At 40.3% G+C, this 18,065-nt stretch overlaps 1 protein-coding gene across 1 annotated transcript in view; it reads right to left on the bottom strand.

Moving 5' to 3' along the window:
• The window catches only part of LOC137391846 (intermembrane lipid transfer protein VPS13B-like), a 65,253-nt gene that overhangs the window by 23,313 nt on the left and 23,875 nt on the right, over positions 1–18,065 (bottom strand). Inside the window, exons 15-34 of the mRNA XM_068078391.1 lie at positions 16,366–16,542; positions 15,923–16,092; positions 15,259–15,475; positions 14,968–15,021; positions 14,309–14,526; positions 13,879–14,028; positions 13,282–13,436; positions 12,700–12,822; positions 12,329–12,449; positions 11,671–11,868; positions 11,344–11,511; positions 10,850–11,006; positions 6,296–6,440; positions 5,724–5,808; positions 4,474–4,665; positions 2,598–2,841; positions 1,579–1,707; positions 754–936; positions 372–527; positions 15–271 (exon numbers count right to left, since the gene is read on the bottom strand). Of these exons, the coding sequence (XP_067934492.1) occupies positions 15–271; positions 372–527; positions 754–936; positions 1,579–1,707; positions 2,598–2,841; positions 4,474–4,665; positions 5,724–5,808; positions 6,296–6,440; positions 10,850–11,006; positions 11,344–11,511; positions 11,671–11,868; positions 12,329–12,449; positions 12,700–12,822; positions 13,282–13,436; positions 13,879–14,028; positions 14,309–14,526; positions 14,968–15,021; positions 15,259–15,475; positions 15,923–16,092; positions 16,366–16,542 (3,299 nt within the window). The remainder of the gene's footprint in view (positions 1–14; positions 272–371; positions 528–753; positions 937–1,578; positions 1,708–2,597; positions 2,842–4,473; positions 4,666–5,723; positions 5,809–6,295; positions 6,441–10,849; positions 11,007–11,343; positions 11,512–11,670; positions 11,869–12,328; positions 12,450–12,699; positions 12,823–13,281; positions 13,437–13,878; positions 14,029–14,308; positions 14,527–14,967; positions 15,022–15,258; positions 15,476–15,922; positions 16,093–16,365; positions 16,543–18,065) is intronic.

The following is an 18,065-nucleotide window of genomic DNA, read 5'->3' as shown; positions in this document are numbered from 1 at the left end:
ATGAATCTACAAACCTGGAATGATGAAAGAGCGATTAGCTCTTCGGCAGCTTTTATTCCGATCTCTAGAGACTTATTGCCAAGCTGGAGCGGCAATATGGAAGAAGAGACGGTGCAGATAGAAGTCGGAGGGTGGCTGGGAGAGAGAGTCATGTCCAGACTGGCGATGAGGGAGAGTGGCCCGAGTGGCTTTGATAACAACTGAGAAGAACCGACAGTGAGGTCGGCATCAGCGCAAGAAAAAGACAAGCTAATATCCAGCTGCTCATGATCTGTAAATAAAATGATTAGACAAATATTCAACAGACTTGAGAGACTTGAGTAGAGGAATGACTCGCCGCACGCAAAGGAAATGATAGAAGTGATAATTACCTGGAAAGGTGGCTACAGAAACCTGGCCATAGATGCTAGCTACTGCTGCCTGCACGATCACACCATCTCGGCATTCCAGCTTCAGCAGACACTCCGAGCCACTCAAAATAATGCTGTGTAATGGCAGGAGAGCATAACCCTTCGTGGCAGCACTTCCTGAAAGATAGATAGTTTTACTCAATTAGATATACAGACAGAGAGGAATCAAGCCTTTATAGATTGCTAACAAACACATTAAGGTGAAAGATATTACAAGGGTGAAGCAATTGATACAAGTTATAGAATGTCCTAAAGTTCAGCATCGATAACAAAGCATAGATACGGAAAGGAAAGTATCTGTTGGAGTTGCTGACTCCTAACAAAGCGTGATGACAAAACATACCTAGGTACGATGTCATCGCCGGTGTTGTTGATGGTTTGTCCATCGGCTGACTCACAGCGCTGTCTTCCTGAGAAGATGGTTGAGATGTGGGTAAAAGGTCAGCCAGAGCAGCCAATAGCTGAGGTAGCTCTTTCAGTGGTAGTGCAATGTGTACCGGTCTCTCATTCGCTATGCTTACCTCAGCTGAAACAAATCACTGACAAAACTGAACCGAAAATGAAGACAAAATGCGGAAGATGTTATGCAAAAAATTTAGTTCATCAAAATTTGGGTGTAGAAATGTGATGCGTCGAATGATGGTCTGTCAATAAACCAGAAGCTCCTATAACAAGGTGAGTCAAAGAGCTGTGTTGATGAATGCATCATATTTCTATGAACTTTAACAGATCAGAGACAGGAATTGCTGAAAGATATCAAACTAATTTAAGGTTTGTTCCAGCTGACCAAGCCAATATTTACAATGTAACCTTGACAGTCAGGGGCCAGTGATCACCAGACATGCTTTGGCTGTATTTCAAACAGGATTTGAGCATAACATTTATTACTTCTCCATACAACGTAACCTGATGAAACGCTAGTGATTTACTAATCAGTCTTTGAAAGGGATTAGAAATCTCTTTTTTACGGCACCCTTCATTGCACTATTTCCCGTTGTACAACTCACACTCAGTAAAAAAAGTTGTGCAGCAGTAAAACCTCTGGAAATAAGTTGTCAGTTGATGCACGAGCCATTCCAACAAAAAGAAATTCAAAATTAGGCATAATTGATAACTGCCATGGAAAAGATCAGAGGCCAACGCTTCACATTAATCAACAGTAACCCACGTTTATCAAGGTACTTGGTGACCTTGAAGGTGAAAACTCCTGGATAAATGCCAGTTTTTGGATCAGGCATCCCTTGGGTTGTCTCCACAAGTGTCAGTCCAAATATGGCATCTGCTGCTAGTACAAGCTCTAAAATAAAATATTAGAATGCAGAGCAAATAACTTGCTCACAATAGCACTATCGACAGCAATAGTGATGAATACACACATGAAAACACATACGCAGTTGACAGTGATGCATGCATTGGTATGGAAGGTAATAGACTGTGACAATCATACCAGCACTCAGGTACTATAATGTGACTAACACACTAGTACTCGGGTAGTATACTGTGACTAACACACTAGCCCTCAGGTAGTATACTGTGACTAACATACTAACACTCAGGTAGTATACAGTGACTAACATACTAACACTCAGGTAGTACGCTGTGACTAACACACTAGCACTCAGGTAGTAGACTGTGACTAATACACTAGCCTTCAGGTAGTATACAGTGACTAACACACTTGCACTCAGGTAGTACGCTGTGACTAACATACTAACACTCAGGTAGTATACAGTGACTAACATACTAACACTCAGGTAGTATACTGTGACTAACACACTAGCCCTCAGGTAGTATACAGTGACTAACACACTTGCACTCAGGTAGTATACTGTGACTAACATACTAACATTCAGGTAGTACGCAGTGACTAACACACTAGCACTCAGGTAGTACGCTGTGACTAACACACTAGCACTCAGGTAATATAATGTGACTAACATACTAACACTCAGATAGTAGATTGTGACTAACATACTAACACTCAGGTACTAGTATACTGTGACTAACATACTAGCACTCAGGGAGTAGCTAGTGAGTAGCAAGACTGCACATAGATTAGTGAGATTCAGTAGAGTACCCTGTACCTCTGCACAGATCCCACTAGGGATCAAAGCATAAAAACTACCTTATTTCAATTCAACAATTGACTAGCATAAAAAAACAAACAGGCAGTTAAAATCAACTCACCTCGGCCAGCTCTCACTTCAGACTTGCTGGCAGCTTTCACCTTGACATCATAGCAAGACATTTCCAGTCTTTCAGATTTGGGTTTAGTGCAGACGATGGTGTGGGGCTGAGAAAAGACTGCAGCCAAAACAGGGTGCAGACCCCCTCCACCAATGAGTGTGACAGATATATCGCATGCGGTCATGAGTAGGTTTATCGGGTATACCATGGAGACGTAATGACCGATGAGAGTCGTATCCCGTTGCTACGAGTAATGATCAAAGACAAAATAGAATAGGAACTACCAATAATGGTAGCTTAATGTGCTGATGGCAAAATACAAACATACACCAAAGACAAGCATCTAATGTACCGCAGTGGCAATATCAGTCCATTAGACATTTGAACATTATTATTATTATTGCAGTAATCTTTTAACACTGTGAAGTCTAACCTTGTATATACATGTACAAGCAGGACCCTGATCTCAGACCGTATTAACAAATTATACAAGCAGGACCCTGATCCCAGACCCATTACCAAATTATACAAGCAGGTCCCTGATCCCAGACCCATTACCAAATTTCCATCGATTGTAAAAGCATGTAAAATAATCCTTTTGAACTGAATATCAATTTTAAAGCTCAAAGCCTTTAGAACTCACAGAAAGAAACAGAAATCAAATAGGGTTATTAATTTTCCTCACAATCTTTCAAAGAAGTAATGCTTTGGAGGCAATTGAAGAAACATAATGGATGCAGTACACCGAGTCTGATAGAGTGTGTATAATTATTCTCTAAAAAACAAATAGTTTTATTGAAAAGTTTTTGTTGCTGAGGAGAAGCCTTCTAGCTGTGTCTATTTTTGATCCTTCAGTGTGTCATTAGAAATTAATGTTCTGTGAGCGGATATTTCATTCCGTGGTTGGTTAGAAGTACCCTCAGTATTGCACTGATTGGTTAGAAGTACCCTCAGTATTGCACTGATTGGTTAGAAGTACCCTCAGTATTGCACTGATTGGTTAGAAGTACCCTCAGTATTGCACTGATTGGTTAGAAGCACCTTCAGTATTGCACCGATTGGTTAGAAGTATCCTCAGTATTGCACTGATTGGTTAGAAGTACCCTCAGTATTGCACCGATTGGTTAGAAGTAACCTCAGTATTGCACCGATTGGTTAGAAGTACCCTCAGTATTGCACTGATTGGTTAGAAGTACCCTCAGTATTGCACTGATTGGTTAGAAGTAACCTCAGTATTGCACTGATTGGTTAGAAGTACCCTCAGTATTGCACTGATTGATTAGAAGTACCCTCAGTATTGCACCGATTGGTTAGAAGTACCCTCAGTATTGCACCGATTGGTTAGAAGTAACCTCAGTATTGCACTGATTGGTTAGAAGTACCCTCAGTATTGCACCGATTGGTTAGAAGTACCCTCAGTATTGTACTGATATCTGAAAAACTAATAGTTAAATCGACTTGAAACTGGAATTCTAGTGAAAACGTATTACCCACAGTGACCACAGAGTGACCCACACAGTGACCACAGAGTGGCCAACACAGTGGCCACAGAGTCACCTACACAGTGACCACAGAGTGACCCACACAGTGACCATAGAGTGGCCCACACACTGACCCATACAGTGACCACAGAGTGACCCACAGAGTGACCCACACAGTGACCATAGAGTGACCCACACAGTGACCACAGAGTGACCTACACACTGACCAAAACTCCAAAATCCTACGTAAACCAGAAATTCAAAAAGCAAAGTGAAACTACGCAGCCGACCTTACTCGAGCGAAGGATCAGGCGAAAAAACAACTCCTCGGATTAGCTCGGGCCCAGGCTTCAGAGTGTTTAAGGTTCAAAATGTTTTGCAAAACAATATCTTACCTCTTTTGCTGAAGTTTTCTTTACAGTAACTTTGTTAGATGTTGGCGTGACCTTTATAGAAGCTAGAACTACAGCTAAAGAGCTGTGTATCTGCTGCGCCAAATCAAGGATAAGACTCATATGTAAGTCTGTCAGTGAGATATTGATGTCTGATCTAACATTGACCTCTGCTGAGTGAGTGCATATCATCCTCTAAAACAGCCATTAAAGCATGACAAAAGCGACAAGACGATTAACTTAGAATCCCTGATTTCCTTAGGCCAATGTGCGGATACAGCAAATTCTCTGTCAAATACCAGAGTGGAAAGAGTGGCAGTGTTTTTAACAAGGAGAAGTTGTCTAACCTATCCCACATCACAAGATTACATTTACCACCAATTACTAGCTGGATTTCTAAGCACTAATGAGAGGAAAAACATGGATTTGAATCCGCGTTTCCTTATGCCACTACTGAGTGCACTGCTTGATATCAGCTTTAAATCAGTGTAATTAACCTTGAGAATGGCTAAAGGTCGCAACATAACCTTAGTCTAGCTAAAGTCTTCGATGGCCTAAATGGTCGATGGCTTGCCATATAGTGAGAGAAAATAGAAGGTAAATTCTCATGGATCTATCATCTCTCTTTAGCAGGTTGTGCGCGAGCAAGAAGACGCTCACTATACCAGTAGACAAGCTATACCATGTGGTCCTCTACTAATAATCACTGGCATTCATAAAAATGCTGTCCAGCCAGATGCGATTGGCAGAACGAGTCAGCTAGTACCCTCAGTATGGCTAGTAGAGAGAAGACCAGCCAATCGGTAGCCTGAATTGAGACATGGAGCTCCATCCACTAGCTGGTAACGCAAAAGATGTCAGTTAGCAATAGTCACTTATGCGCCACGGCAACCCTAGCTAACATTCACTTTATACAACCTAAACAACATATCTCAACCTAAAGATTGCAGCTAAAGAGAGAGATTTGACTTACAGCAATAAGAGGTAGTTTTAATACCAGCTGTCACAGACTACTACAACTGTTCTCAGATACGAATATTCCTGGATTGTTTGTCAAGTCTGTTACCTAGGATGGCCTAGTGTTCGTCAGAACACACTACTGTGAGCTAAACATAGCGGATGTTCGCATGACTCATACTATGGTTGCAAGTTGGGTGTGGGTATATCTGAGCAGTAATACCACTAATAGAGATCACTGGAACACTAAAGAAACTGAGTTTTAGAAATGAACCTGAGATCTGTTTTACTCTTACCTCTTCGAAAACAATGGCAGGGGCCACTTGCAAATTGAGTTGCACTCCAGACACTATTGGATACAGTCTAGCGGCACTTACATCTCTGAAAAATAGAAGATATAATCAGAAAAGCTAAAACACAAAAGTAACCAAACAAGTCAAAAAATGTGAGAAAATAGTAATTCAGTTAAAATGGTTTGGAAAACAATAAAAGTAAAAGATTGTACATTTTTAAAGTCTCTACATAAGGATATTCCAATACACGATACATAAGGATATTCCAATACACAACACATAAGGGTATTTTAATACACGATACATATGGATATTTCAAGACTTGATACATAAGGATATTCCAATACACGATACGTAAGGATATTCCAAGACATGACAAATATATTGGGTATAAAGTTGAAGCACTAGTCGGTTTCGAGAACTGAACTAACAAATGCTGACTTTGAAGCTCGTGAAAAACAAAAATAAAGATAACACTGAAACTGTAGAGTTGAAAGGTCAGTTTACAGGAACCAAACGGTTATCATAAAATAAAAACCACCATTACATCTTTAACATTCCACTAATTTTCTTACGTCGACTTGGCTATCTTATTCCACTCAAAAGCTGGGTTCTCAAAGGAAGAAGGACACAGCCCCTTATCCTCCAGTTTCATCTCAGCATATGTACCGGCGAGTAAAGAGAGCCCTATGATATCCATCTGGAGTTGTCTATCCTCAACTATAAAAGACAATATAGCTGAACGCTAAGCGAAAGCGTAAGAGAAATAACAAACGTTCATGTGTCCAGCATGGCAATGTTTAGCAGCTTGGCTTAATTAATACCTCTTATGTCAAAACATCTCGCAGGTGCATGAAATATGTACCAATGGTATACATAGTGAGATGAACAAGTCTCTTGCATCTCAAGTCAATAGTGTTTTATCTGCCACACAGGCTTTACAATTCCCAAAACAAAACAAAAAGACCTTCTGGTCACTCTCGATCAGACAACCAGTCATAGCTGAAATTAGAAGATTTTGATTACTTCAATAAAGAGATACAAAGGTTACAAATGTTCTTCTGCAGAAGCGAACCATAATGTCCACTCTCTACATCAGTTAGTTTCCTTGCCAAGAGAACCAATTACTACACGACTCTGTGGTCAGTAGGCAGACTCATATCAGTGTGTATTATTAACTGAGTAGCCTTAGGTCCACAATCTAACACTAGTGGAGAGTGTTTCACCTTCAGCTAAACTATCTGACCTCTACTTTGATTAAACATTCCAGCTGAGTGTTCTGAACAAGCCGCATAACCCGGGCTTAGACTGAAAAGCTCTGCTTTAGACATATCTTAACAGACCTTGAGAGCTTTCCAAGCAGCATGATATTTCCCTCAATGTGTCAAGGTTATCATTGTTTATTATTATTAATAACAACATTATATATTTCTAAGCAAAATATATTTAGGCGGTAAATATTGTTGAACTTTAGTATATAATTTTCATAGAAGTCTTAAGCATTTCAGCTAGTCTACTAGCATGCTCAGGTGTATTGGAACCACTGAGTAAGAAAACAACAAATAGGGCAAAAGAGCACGACAAAAAGTAATTGTAGAACCAAGGCACACGTGTTTGGTTAAACCAAGTGTCAATATGTAGGGCAGTTAGCTTCAAGGTCATACGACATCAGCTAATTATAACCAGTACAGTGCACACTCAGGATACGACTACCCTGATATACGATTTTTCCCCCTTGAAGTGGAACATGATGATTTTTTCACATCACCATACGAATTCAACAAAATTTTGGCCTGAGTTCAAATTTGGCAATTGGTGGGCTTATTACGCATGCTGTAAGAACATAAACGCCGAAATGCTGTCTGAATACATTTTCACATTGCCTGAAAGAGACATGATGACCAATTTTCTTCAGTTCAGCATTTTTCGTGTAAAAAATGGTAATATTTTCCCTTTGAAACCAGTGGCAAAGTTGGAGTTGCGATCCCTCAAACAGAAGGTCAGTAGTCAGACAATTTCTCTTAACCTGCTAATAAAAGTCCACTTCATTACGTATCAAACAGAAAGTTTTTGAGAACAGCATCGCTCGAGTTTTCTGAGCGAATTAGGTTGAAAAAGGTTTTAATCAGGTTGGCTAAAAGTTATAGCGATGACAGAAACTGGTAGGTAATAAAATTTTAGTGATGCAAGGTTGAAATTCAGCAAAATAGTTAAAAATACATACTAAAACTTAGCTTCAAGTGCGTGCATGTGTGTGCATGCGTTTAGTAAGCTAAGCTTAATTGAAGTGAATTCAAAATTTTTGTTATACATAAGTCTGTTTTGAAGGTAAGAACTCCCTACGGTACGTAACACTGCACATAGCATATTGTAATGTTACATTTTAATGCAGATCATAACCAATAAATACACTAAATATACTAAAGTTGCTGTAGGTAACTATAGTTACTAAGGTTAACATACTATTTTGTTACTAATTTTTAATATGTACAGCACTTGTATAAAATTTTAATGATTTTTACCAGGGAATGTTTGCATCATAAAATTACTATGGTTTCTATACCCCTCCATATAATTTTTTTACCGCTCGATGCGAACCCTGAAATGAATTAAAATCGTATTCTGAGGGTGCACAGGACAAATTTCAACAAAGATCTCATTTCAACTTTTACCGAGGCCAGAGAAGACCGGGCCGGCCAAGGATCCAGCCGAAAGTACGACCGGCTGGCCACTAGCTGGTAAAGTATGACCGGCTGGCCACTAGATGGTAAAGTATGACCGGCCAGCCACTAGCTGGTAAAGTATGACCGGCCAGCCACTAGCTGATAAAGTATGACCGGCCGGCCACTAGCTGGTAAAGTATGACCGGCCGGCCACTAGCTGGTAAAGTATGACCGGCCAGCCACTAGCTGGTAAAGTATGACTGGCCGGCCACTAGCTGGTAAAGTACGACCGGCCAGCCACTAGCTGATAAAGTATGACCGGCCGGCCACTAGCTGGTAAAGTATGACCGGCTGGCCACTAGCTGGTAAAGTATGACTGGCCAGCCACTAGCTGGTAAAGTATGACCGGCCACAGGCTGGTAAACTACGACCGGCCAGCCACTAGCTGGTAAAGTATGACCGGCTGGCCACTAGCTGGTAAAGTATGACCGGCCAGCCACTAGCTGGTAAAGTATGACCGGCCAGCCACTAGCTGGTAAAGTATGACCGGCCAGCCACTAGCTGGTAAAGTATGACCGGCCAGCCACTAGATGGTAAAGTATGACTGGCCAGCCACTAGCTGGTAAAGTATGACCGGCCAGCCGCTAGCTGGTAAAGTATGACTGGCCAGCCACTAGCTGGTAAAGTATGACTGGCCAGCCACTAGCTGGTAAAGTATGACCGGCCAGCCACTAGCTGATAAAATACGACCGGCCAGCCACTAGCAGGTAAAGTATGACCGGCCGGCCACTAGCTGGTAAAGTATGACCAGCCACTAGCTGATAAAGTATGACCGGTCGGCCACTAGCTGGTAAAGTATGACCGGCCAGCCACTAGCTGATAAAGTACGACCGGCCGGCCACTAGCTGGTAAAGTATGACCGGCCAGCCACTAGCTGGTAAAGTATGACCGGCCAGCCACTAGCTGATAAAGTACGACCGGCCGGCCACTAGCTGGTAAAGTATGACCGGCCAGCCATTAGCTGGTAAAGTGCGACCGGCCGGCCACTAGCTGGTAAAGTACGACCGGCCAGCCACTAGCTGGTAAAGTACGACCGGCCAGCCACTAGCTGGTAAAGTACGACTGGCCAGCCACTAGCTGATAAAGTACGACCGGCCACTAACTGATAAAGTATGACCGGCCAGCCACTAGCTGGTAAAGTATGACCGGCTGGCCACTAGCTGGTAAAGTATGACCAGCCAGCCACTAGCTGGTAAAGTATGACTGGCCAGCCACTAGCTGGTAAAGTACGACCGGCCAGCCACTAGCTGGTAAAGTACGACCGGCCGGCCACTAGCTGGTAAAGTATGACTGGCCAGCCACTAGCTGGTAAAGTACGACCGGCCAGCCACTAGCTGGTAAAAGACAAGCCGAGCCAGCACATGAGAGACCGACCTATTGCTGAGTCACAACTGAATGGACAGAGCTGCTACCGAGCCAGGTATTCCGAAGAGGATGTGGAGCCTCTCAGCATAATAGTTATAAAAGGAGCCCGATGAGCAGAAAGCTGCATAGCATGAGAAAGCCTAGCCTGTCTTGACAAACTGTTGTTTTTGCGGAGTTGTTCCCCCGTCTGCGGGCGAGCAACACAAAACTCTGTTGTGTTGCTCGCCCGCGGACGGGGGAACAGCTCCGCAAAAAAAAACAACAGTTTGTCAGGACAGGCTAGAGAAAGCCTCATTCTGGGCAGTTGTTTGATGCGCACACATTAACTGTATTTATATACATTTATATATATATATGATAAAAATATACAAAACCTAAAATCTTTATATACTTTAAAGCGGTTTGTTTCTCTGTGGAGTAGTAAAGTGTTGCAGCAGATTTTTTACAATACATTATATACTAACAGACACTAAAATCATATTCCATACATTATATACTAACAGACACTAAAATCATATTTCATACATTATATACTAACAGACACTAAAATCATATTCCATACATTATATACTAACAGACACTAAAATCATATTCCATACATTATATACTAACAGACACTAAAATCATATTCCATACATTATATACTAACAGACACTAAAATCATATTCCATACATTATATACTAACAGACACCAAAATCATATTCCATACATTATATACTAACAGACACTAAAATCATATTTCATACATTATATACTAACGGACAGTGAAAATTATATTCTGTACATTATACACGAACAGACACCAACATAATATTTCATACATTATATACTAACAGATAGTGAAAACTATATTCCTTACATTATACACGAACAGACACTTACACACATTTTGCGCTGTAAGTGCAATTTGCACATACAGCACAAAATGTGTGAAAGTCATCTTCCACACATTTGACTATCAGACAAGAATATCAGCTTCTAGCAGACAAAGTACTTCTAAAAACAATAAGACATTTGGAAGCTTCTACTTGACTGCTTACCGAGGGAACCTGGTGTGCTCATTTTATGAGAGTTCTTTTTGTAGAGGTCATTGTCTAAGACGAGTCTAGAGAGAGGGTTTTCAGCTTGTGGAGTGAGCTGCACACTTTGTACAGTAATGAGCATCACATCATGAAGGTGAGCAGGTACTCCTTCCACCTAAATATCATTTGGTACCAATCTTTACACAACATCGCATAAGAATCGCTTACATATCCATCGAGGAGAGCGAGAAGAGCGAGTTTGCAGACAGTGCCAGCTGAGTGATGCTTTAATAGCAGTTGAATAAGCTATGAGCCAGCCATGAAGTATTGCATCGTTTACTATTTATATTTTAGCAACAAAACAAACTTCAGACAAATTATTGCATTATAATTCAGTAGCTGTATATTTCTAACGCAAAAGAATATTTGTCTGTTAGTATTCCTTTTGGCCTATTAAAATTAGATTGGATTTAAAAAAGAAATCAAACCTGACAAAGTAAAATGCAACTCACAGGAAACAAGACTCTGGTTTCTCCAACTGTAAGGTGGATAAGAGGCAAGGTTTGTGAATGAAGCCATGGCGTGTGTCTGCCCTTCAGACCTGAATCACCTACTTCCTTAGTTGCCTTGAACACTCCTGCTATCGACTCTAAAGATGGCAGGCAGTCGGAGAGCAACATCTGCAAAAGGTTTTGAAAATTTAATAGAATTGAGAGAGAAGTTAGAAAATGCACGCGGATAACAAAGAGATTCTAATCGTGGCTTTCAATGTTTACGGGGCAAGAACAGAAAATTATTTTTAAATGGCCAAAGAATATTTAGGTAGATATGACAGATACCTGAAGAACATTGGTTATAGCGGGCAAGTGACAAACGATGTCACACCTAGCCATGTCAATACAGAGTTCTGTGATGTAACCATCTCTACTTCTTGTTGATATCGCACCAGCAGACTCTACGTCTCTCCTTTTGAGACTGGATTGGGAAGCTCTGGTGTAGATGATGCTAACTATGCCTTCCCTTGGCTGCTCCTTCAGCTAGGTAAATTCGTATATGTATACTGAATTACTCAGGCGTCCACAGATGAATAAATCTAGATGGATAAGCAGGAGCCCCACAGACGAATGAACCCAGATGGATAAGCAGGAGCCCACAGACGAATGAACACAGATGGATAAGCAGGAGCCCACAGACGAATGAACCCAGATGGATAAGCAGGAGCCCACAGACGAATGAACTCAGATAGATAAACAGGAATTAAAGAATATCATAATGCAAAGTGCTGTAAAGTGTTCTGAACAGAGTACAATACTATTGTATATGGAAGGGAAGACCACTAGTGGCTAAAGCCAATGCTGTCGAAAATATGCTGATACACATACGTGTAGATTGATGAGAGTGCAATACTACATATGAGTATTTAGAGAGCTATCAGTATCATAGTTACAGTAAATGATAAGTGATCTTATTACAATAGGAGTAACCAGAGAGATATACCATGGGAGAAATGTCACGATTCTGTTTTGCAGAGTTCATTGTTTCCAAATTGATGAAGCGCCGTGAAGACGATAGAAGAATACCTTGATTCGCTCCAGCCACAAACTCGCCACATCTCTGACTACAATGTCATATCATGAGAGAACAGAGCAAGCAACCACAGCCTGTTAGGATAACCTATCTGACAAAAACATTCTTAGGATGGGCACAATGTGCTGCTAAAAGATGGTGGTGCATTGCACAACAGACAGCAGAAGAGAACAACTGACAATATTCTCAAATCGAAATTAGTAGAAGTGAAAATTATTAAATTAATGGTAGTGAAGCTAGGAGAAGTTGGACATCCGAATGTATAGCGTGAAGAAACCTACTCATAGAATCCATGGAGCAGCTCTATAGACCAGATCTTAGCCTGAAACTTAACATAGTCTCTGTAGACATCGACACAGGCTGAGCCTTCCTCAGCCATGCCCTGAAGACACTCATATTTGTACCTGTAATAAAAAAAGTTCACAAGACCATTAAATTAATATAAGAATCACAAAAAATATTTATTAATAACTATATGCAGGTTAAAAGATTACAAAATTTGGAATAAAGACCACTGCTTGTCCGCAGTACTTTTGGCATTGCGAACATAAAAGTGGCATGATCATAATGTTTGAGCTGGCTACAGAATAAAAAAATGCAATGACTCGGCAAAACGAGTTACATTAACTACATGTATATAACAGATAAAAATTTCATAATCCATTAACTAAAAAGTGTGACAGGTTGTGAAGGTGAGTTATTCATGCCTACATCCAGCTCTTGTAAAGGATGGCTGAGTGTATATCAGATGGAGATACCAACAGTAAATCTAGACAATGACTGGTAAATACTTTCTGTATAAATGTTTCACCATTGAGAATAAATCAATTGAAGATGCCAGAGGCTGTTAAACCTAATAATACCCTTGTTGCTTGAAGAACAAATTGAGACTCAAGTGGGCCAATTTAGCTTCAGTTCTGAAGAAGTATGTAGTAGGGGTAGAGACTGTGTCCTCATGTTCTAGTTCGAACTTGTGAGACAGTTCGGAGTCAACGGGATCCATGTAACTTACATTGTCCTGTATACAGAGAACATCTTAATTTCCAGGTTAGTTGAATGTACCAGGTGATGTGGTACCGTGTGTGGTACTAGCTAACAGCCATGCGGCATTACATAATTGTATCACAACAAGTTACCGCACACACTGTATTTCATGTGTTTTATGTACAACAGTTGCCACACGCACTGCATTTTATAGCTGAACCACAACACTTCCAAGCGCAACGTGTCTTATGGCTGTACACTGTATCACAAGCTTTTATGATATTATAATGTGTATGAAAAATAATTTGCTGTAGCTATAGGAGCTGGAGTTTAAAATGTAGCGCAAAACAAAGTTTTAAAAACAAGTTTTGATTTTGGTTAAGGCCTGCCTATGATATGAAGCGTGTAACGAGTAGACATGCTAATAGGAGTTGCTATTTAATCCATGAACATCTCACCCTAGAGTACTGACTGACCAGTGATGGTTGGCTGGAGTTGACCGAATAGTTCTCCACATAAGGCGCTGTGAAAGAACTTTTATGAGCAGAGGCGGCACCACCCTTCAGTCTTATCGCAACTGGCAGCAACCGCAGCCAACCAAGGATAAGCTCTACCATTAACTCAACCTGCCAAAATGCATAGAGCAGGCGGGTGATGCCTAATCGATAGCTGCTACAGTTATGATGTCACAGCAATGAAACTCAAGGTATTTACATATAATGTTCCTTTACCCAGCATGCAATTTAAGATGAAGCAAGTAATCAAATGGATAACGACTATAGATTTTCTTGTTAAACGATGAAGTATGCATGGGCTGCTAGTCTAGTATATCCGTTATGAATTGCACGGCCTTGAGCCATCCTTACATGTTGAGCTAAAATATGTGTGCTGTGTGAAGATACCCACCTGCTCGTTGTAAAAATTGACCGAGACATGGCTGATGGAGTGATGCACGCTAAGTGACAAAGAGGATAAAGGTTTATTGGAAAGTGGGCAGTGCCCTGAATTCATAGTGATAGTAGATGTACACGAAACTGGCTCCAGAAGGTTGCTGCACTCTCGGTTTATGTATGTGTACATGGAAAAGGCCTCCACTTTGACAATGATTGGCAGAGCCAAAGTACCTGTTCATGCATACAGTAAAAGAAATGTCATAAGATGTCAACTCGAGACATTCAATGTCCTCCGTCACACAGCTGAGTAGCATTTATCTGTTATTCTGTTTGATGTGCTTTCATTATTTCAAAATAATGATTGTGTGAGAGAAATAACTAACCATAGGATTCGCCATATTACCTGTCTCTCATGTACCTGTAATAGCACATCCCCCAAAGACCATAGAATAGACTCAATACAACATGTTCAGGAGAATGACAATTTCAACTGACATGTGAAATTGGTGTCAAGGTAAGCACAGACAAGAAACCTAAAGGTGGCTGCAAGTCCTACAGCCAACACCTTACCGGGTAAAGCAAAAGAAAAAGATGTGGAAGGTGTAATCAGGTGACAGCGTACAAAAAGTCACATATATTTAAAAAAAGTGATTTGAGGCAGTGCGAACGTACATGTGTGATTTGGGTCATCAGATGCCAACAAGTGGTGGCAAGTGCCAGTCTCCTCTACAGAATACAATTGACACCATAAATGTGCTGTGCTATTTTTTCCTTAGCAAGGACTTCCTTACAAGAATATGGTTGTGAACACTGCATGAACTGAGCAGTACGCCAGTTGCTCTCTTACTCGATAATGAACATAAAACATCAGAATTTCCGTATAACTCGGATACGCTTCCTTGCTAAATATATTCACCAGACGTCTTCATGAGCTACAGAGTTGATAGATGACTGAACACTTACCAGCTTTGAAGCGAATAGGGAGGTCCTCCACCGGAGCAGACAATGTCACATTCTGACTTACTCCGGATACAGAAGGCAAACAAATGACCAGAGAATTAGGTAACGAGCCACTATAACCTAAATCTCTCCATTGCTTAGCCATATTGTGTTCACAATTATCTAGTAGAGAGGTCAGTGTTTTAGAAGGAATCAGTATACAGCCACTCCGTATCTTCACCTTGAAGGAAAACATAGCTTACACTAGCCTTCCCACATAGAATATCCTGTCGCTGCTCTTTCATCGATGGAGGTTCACAGTTCAACGTTCTCTTAAGGTGCGAGATTAAATTTTAAAAGGCAATTTTAAAGTTTTTAAAATTTAATCTCAACTAAATCCAAATGTATCGCATTGTAAAGAATAATTTACAATAGCTGCGGAGCAAGCCGCTAGCTAGAGCACTCTGGAGTAAAACTGCTCATACATATATATATTATAATTTACCTATAATATACAATATTATAGGTAAATAATTATCTAAAAGGTAATAAGCTAAGTAAAGCTAATAATGCTCAACAGGAAGTATGAAGCTAACGAGCCTGTAGCATTTAAGATGAATTTTCAAACTTGTCAGGTTTCACAAAACTGCCATGAGCATGTCCTATCATCCGTTATAGTGATACATACGTTGACTGAGAGGCTCTGGGAGAGTAAATGGAGGGTGGGTAGGTAGTCCAGCCACATGCCTTTAGAGGATTCTTCGTGAGTTTTAGTCGTGGGTTCAGTCTTAGCGTTAATCGAAGGTTTCAAGGCCTTCCTTTCATTAACAGATGTGGAAGTTGTTGTATTTTCAGATCCTATAGAAAATGCACGACACAAAAACGACTGAAAACAGCAAGCGTCTCGCGTTTGTACCAAAGTCTATGTAGGAATCAGACTTTGTAACAGAGCTGAGCTGAAGTTTTTGTAGTATACATTGTATTGCCTGTTCATTTTTACACTAAAATTATAGAAAAACTAAAGAATCCTGCAAAACCATATTTTAAAAAACTACATTTACTGTAAACATATTTGGATATAAGTATACCAAAAATACTTTGCCAAATGAAAGCTTAAGATAGAATACTCACTGAGTGTAATATCTGAGAGATGGTGAGGGAGACTGGAGCCGACACCTAACGACGCTGTTGGAGGAACAACATTCTCAGGGTTTGTCTTCTCTTGGTAGAGAAGCCAATCAACCAGTATAGGATCAGCTGTAGCTGTAAATCCCTGCATAGTGCAAAGGAAAACTGCCTTCTCTTGCCCTACAATCAAACACTGACTAGTCTGGTCTATTATTACTCAGCTTCATTCTGACCCAAAATGAAGCTGAGTTGCAAGCTTCTTTCCTAAAAACAGAGTTGAAAAAACCTATTCGATCATAGATGCGTCATATCCAATCATAGATGCGTCATATCCGATTATAGATGCGTCATATCCGGTTATAGATGCGTCATATCTGATCATAGATGCATCATATCCAATCATAGATGCGTCAAATTCAATCATAGACGCATCATATCCGATCACAGATGCGTCATATCCGATCATAGATGCGTCACCCGAACCCACTGACAGAAGTAAATATTGTGAAAACTGGCCATCGTGGATAATGAAATGTTGTTGCCTACATGCATGAGCAAGATGTGCAACAGCCAAGATTGCTTAGATATTGGCTTGGCATCTCAACCACCACAAAAACTTATAAGTAAGATTTTTGGAATTGAAGGACCGCTTTGACTCTTACTCCTTTCCAACTAGCCACTATTGACACCAGTTACATTTCTCTGAGCAACTTGGAGTGGTAAGTAGCATGTGACTGAAATCCTGCTATGAAGAGATGACAAATTCTAAAAATGTTGCGAACTATTTACTGTATTTGACGGCTGATAAGACGCATTTTTGTTTAGGATGCACCTAAATCTCAGCAAGATATTGAGGGAAAAAAGTTCATAGATTTTTATATGTATTTTAGTAAGTTATTACAGAATCATAACATTTAGCTATTCATTCCGATTGATTATGAAACCTATTTGGGGAAGGAGAAAACATGATCCATACAGAAGCTTTATTATTGTCTAAGCCAGGAAAATAATAAAACATAAGATATGAGTGAGCATAAACAAGGAAAACCAAGTCATTGAATTTTAGTCATCTCCAAAAATTTTTCACCATTGTCATCACCAGAACGTAGTAACTCGCTATCATCATCAAAGTTTCCATGAACATGCCATTTTTTCAGCATGAGGAGGCCCGAAATAACTCAACCAAAAGTACACTTTCCCACAAAAGTCTTCACTTTCGATAAACGGCCATTTGTTAGAATTGTATATTTCGCCCAATGGAATTTCGGCAAAATAACCATAAACCATTTCTTGTATCCATATTTGTAGCAGTAAAATCCAGTAAATAAAAATGCGGTAACTGAATGTGAATGTTAGGCTAGACTAAGATATCTGCCTGACATTTCCATGTAGAATTTCATCCAAAATTCTCGAATTTTGAGCCAACATCATGTACACACAGAGGGATTGTTTAAGCCACTTTTTGTAAACGTGAGTGCATTTGCTAAATAGTCAAATATGGTAATCTTTGAAGATATAGGTTACAACATGTTAGTACTTCGTCAAGGACCTAAAGTACTCCTCGAGTGCGTGCCAGCTGTTTCTCACTGCATTTGAGTATTAATAACACCTCTAAATGTGAGCCTTTTACTCCTTACACTTACTAATCATGTGACCTGATCATCTGACCTGATCATCTGACCTGATCATGTGACCTGATGAGT

Source organism: Watersipora subatra, chromosome 1 (assembly GCF_963576615.1).
Source record: "Watersipora subatra chromosome 1, tzWatSuba1.1, whole genome shotgun sequence".
Lineage (NCBI taxonomy): Eukaryota > Metazoa > Bryozoa > Gymnolaemata > Cheilostomatida > Watersiporidae > Watersipora > Watersipora subatra.
This window is presented reverse-complemented; position numbering and strand designations above follow the sequence as displayed.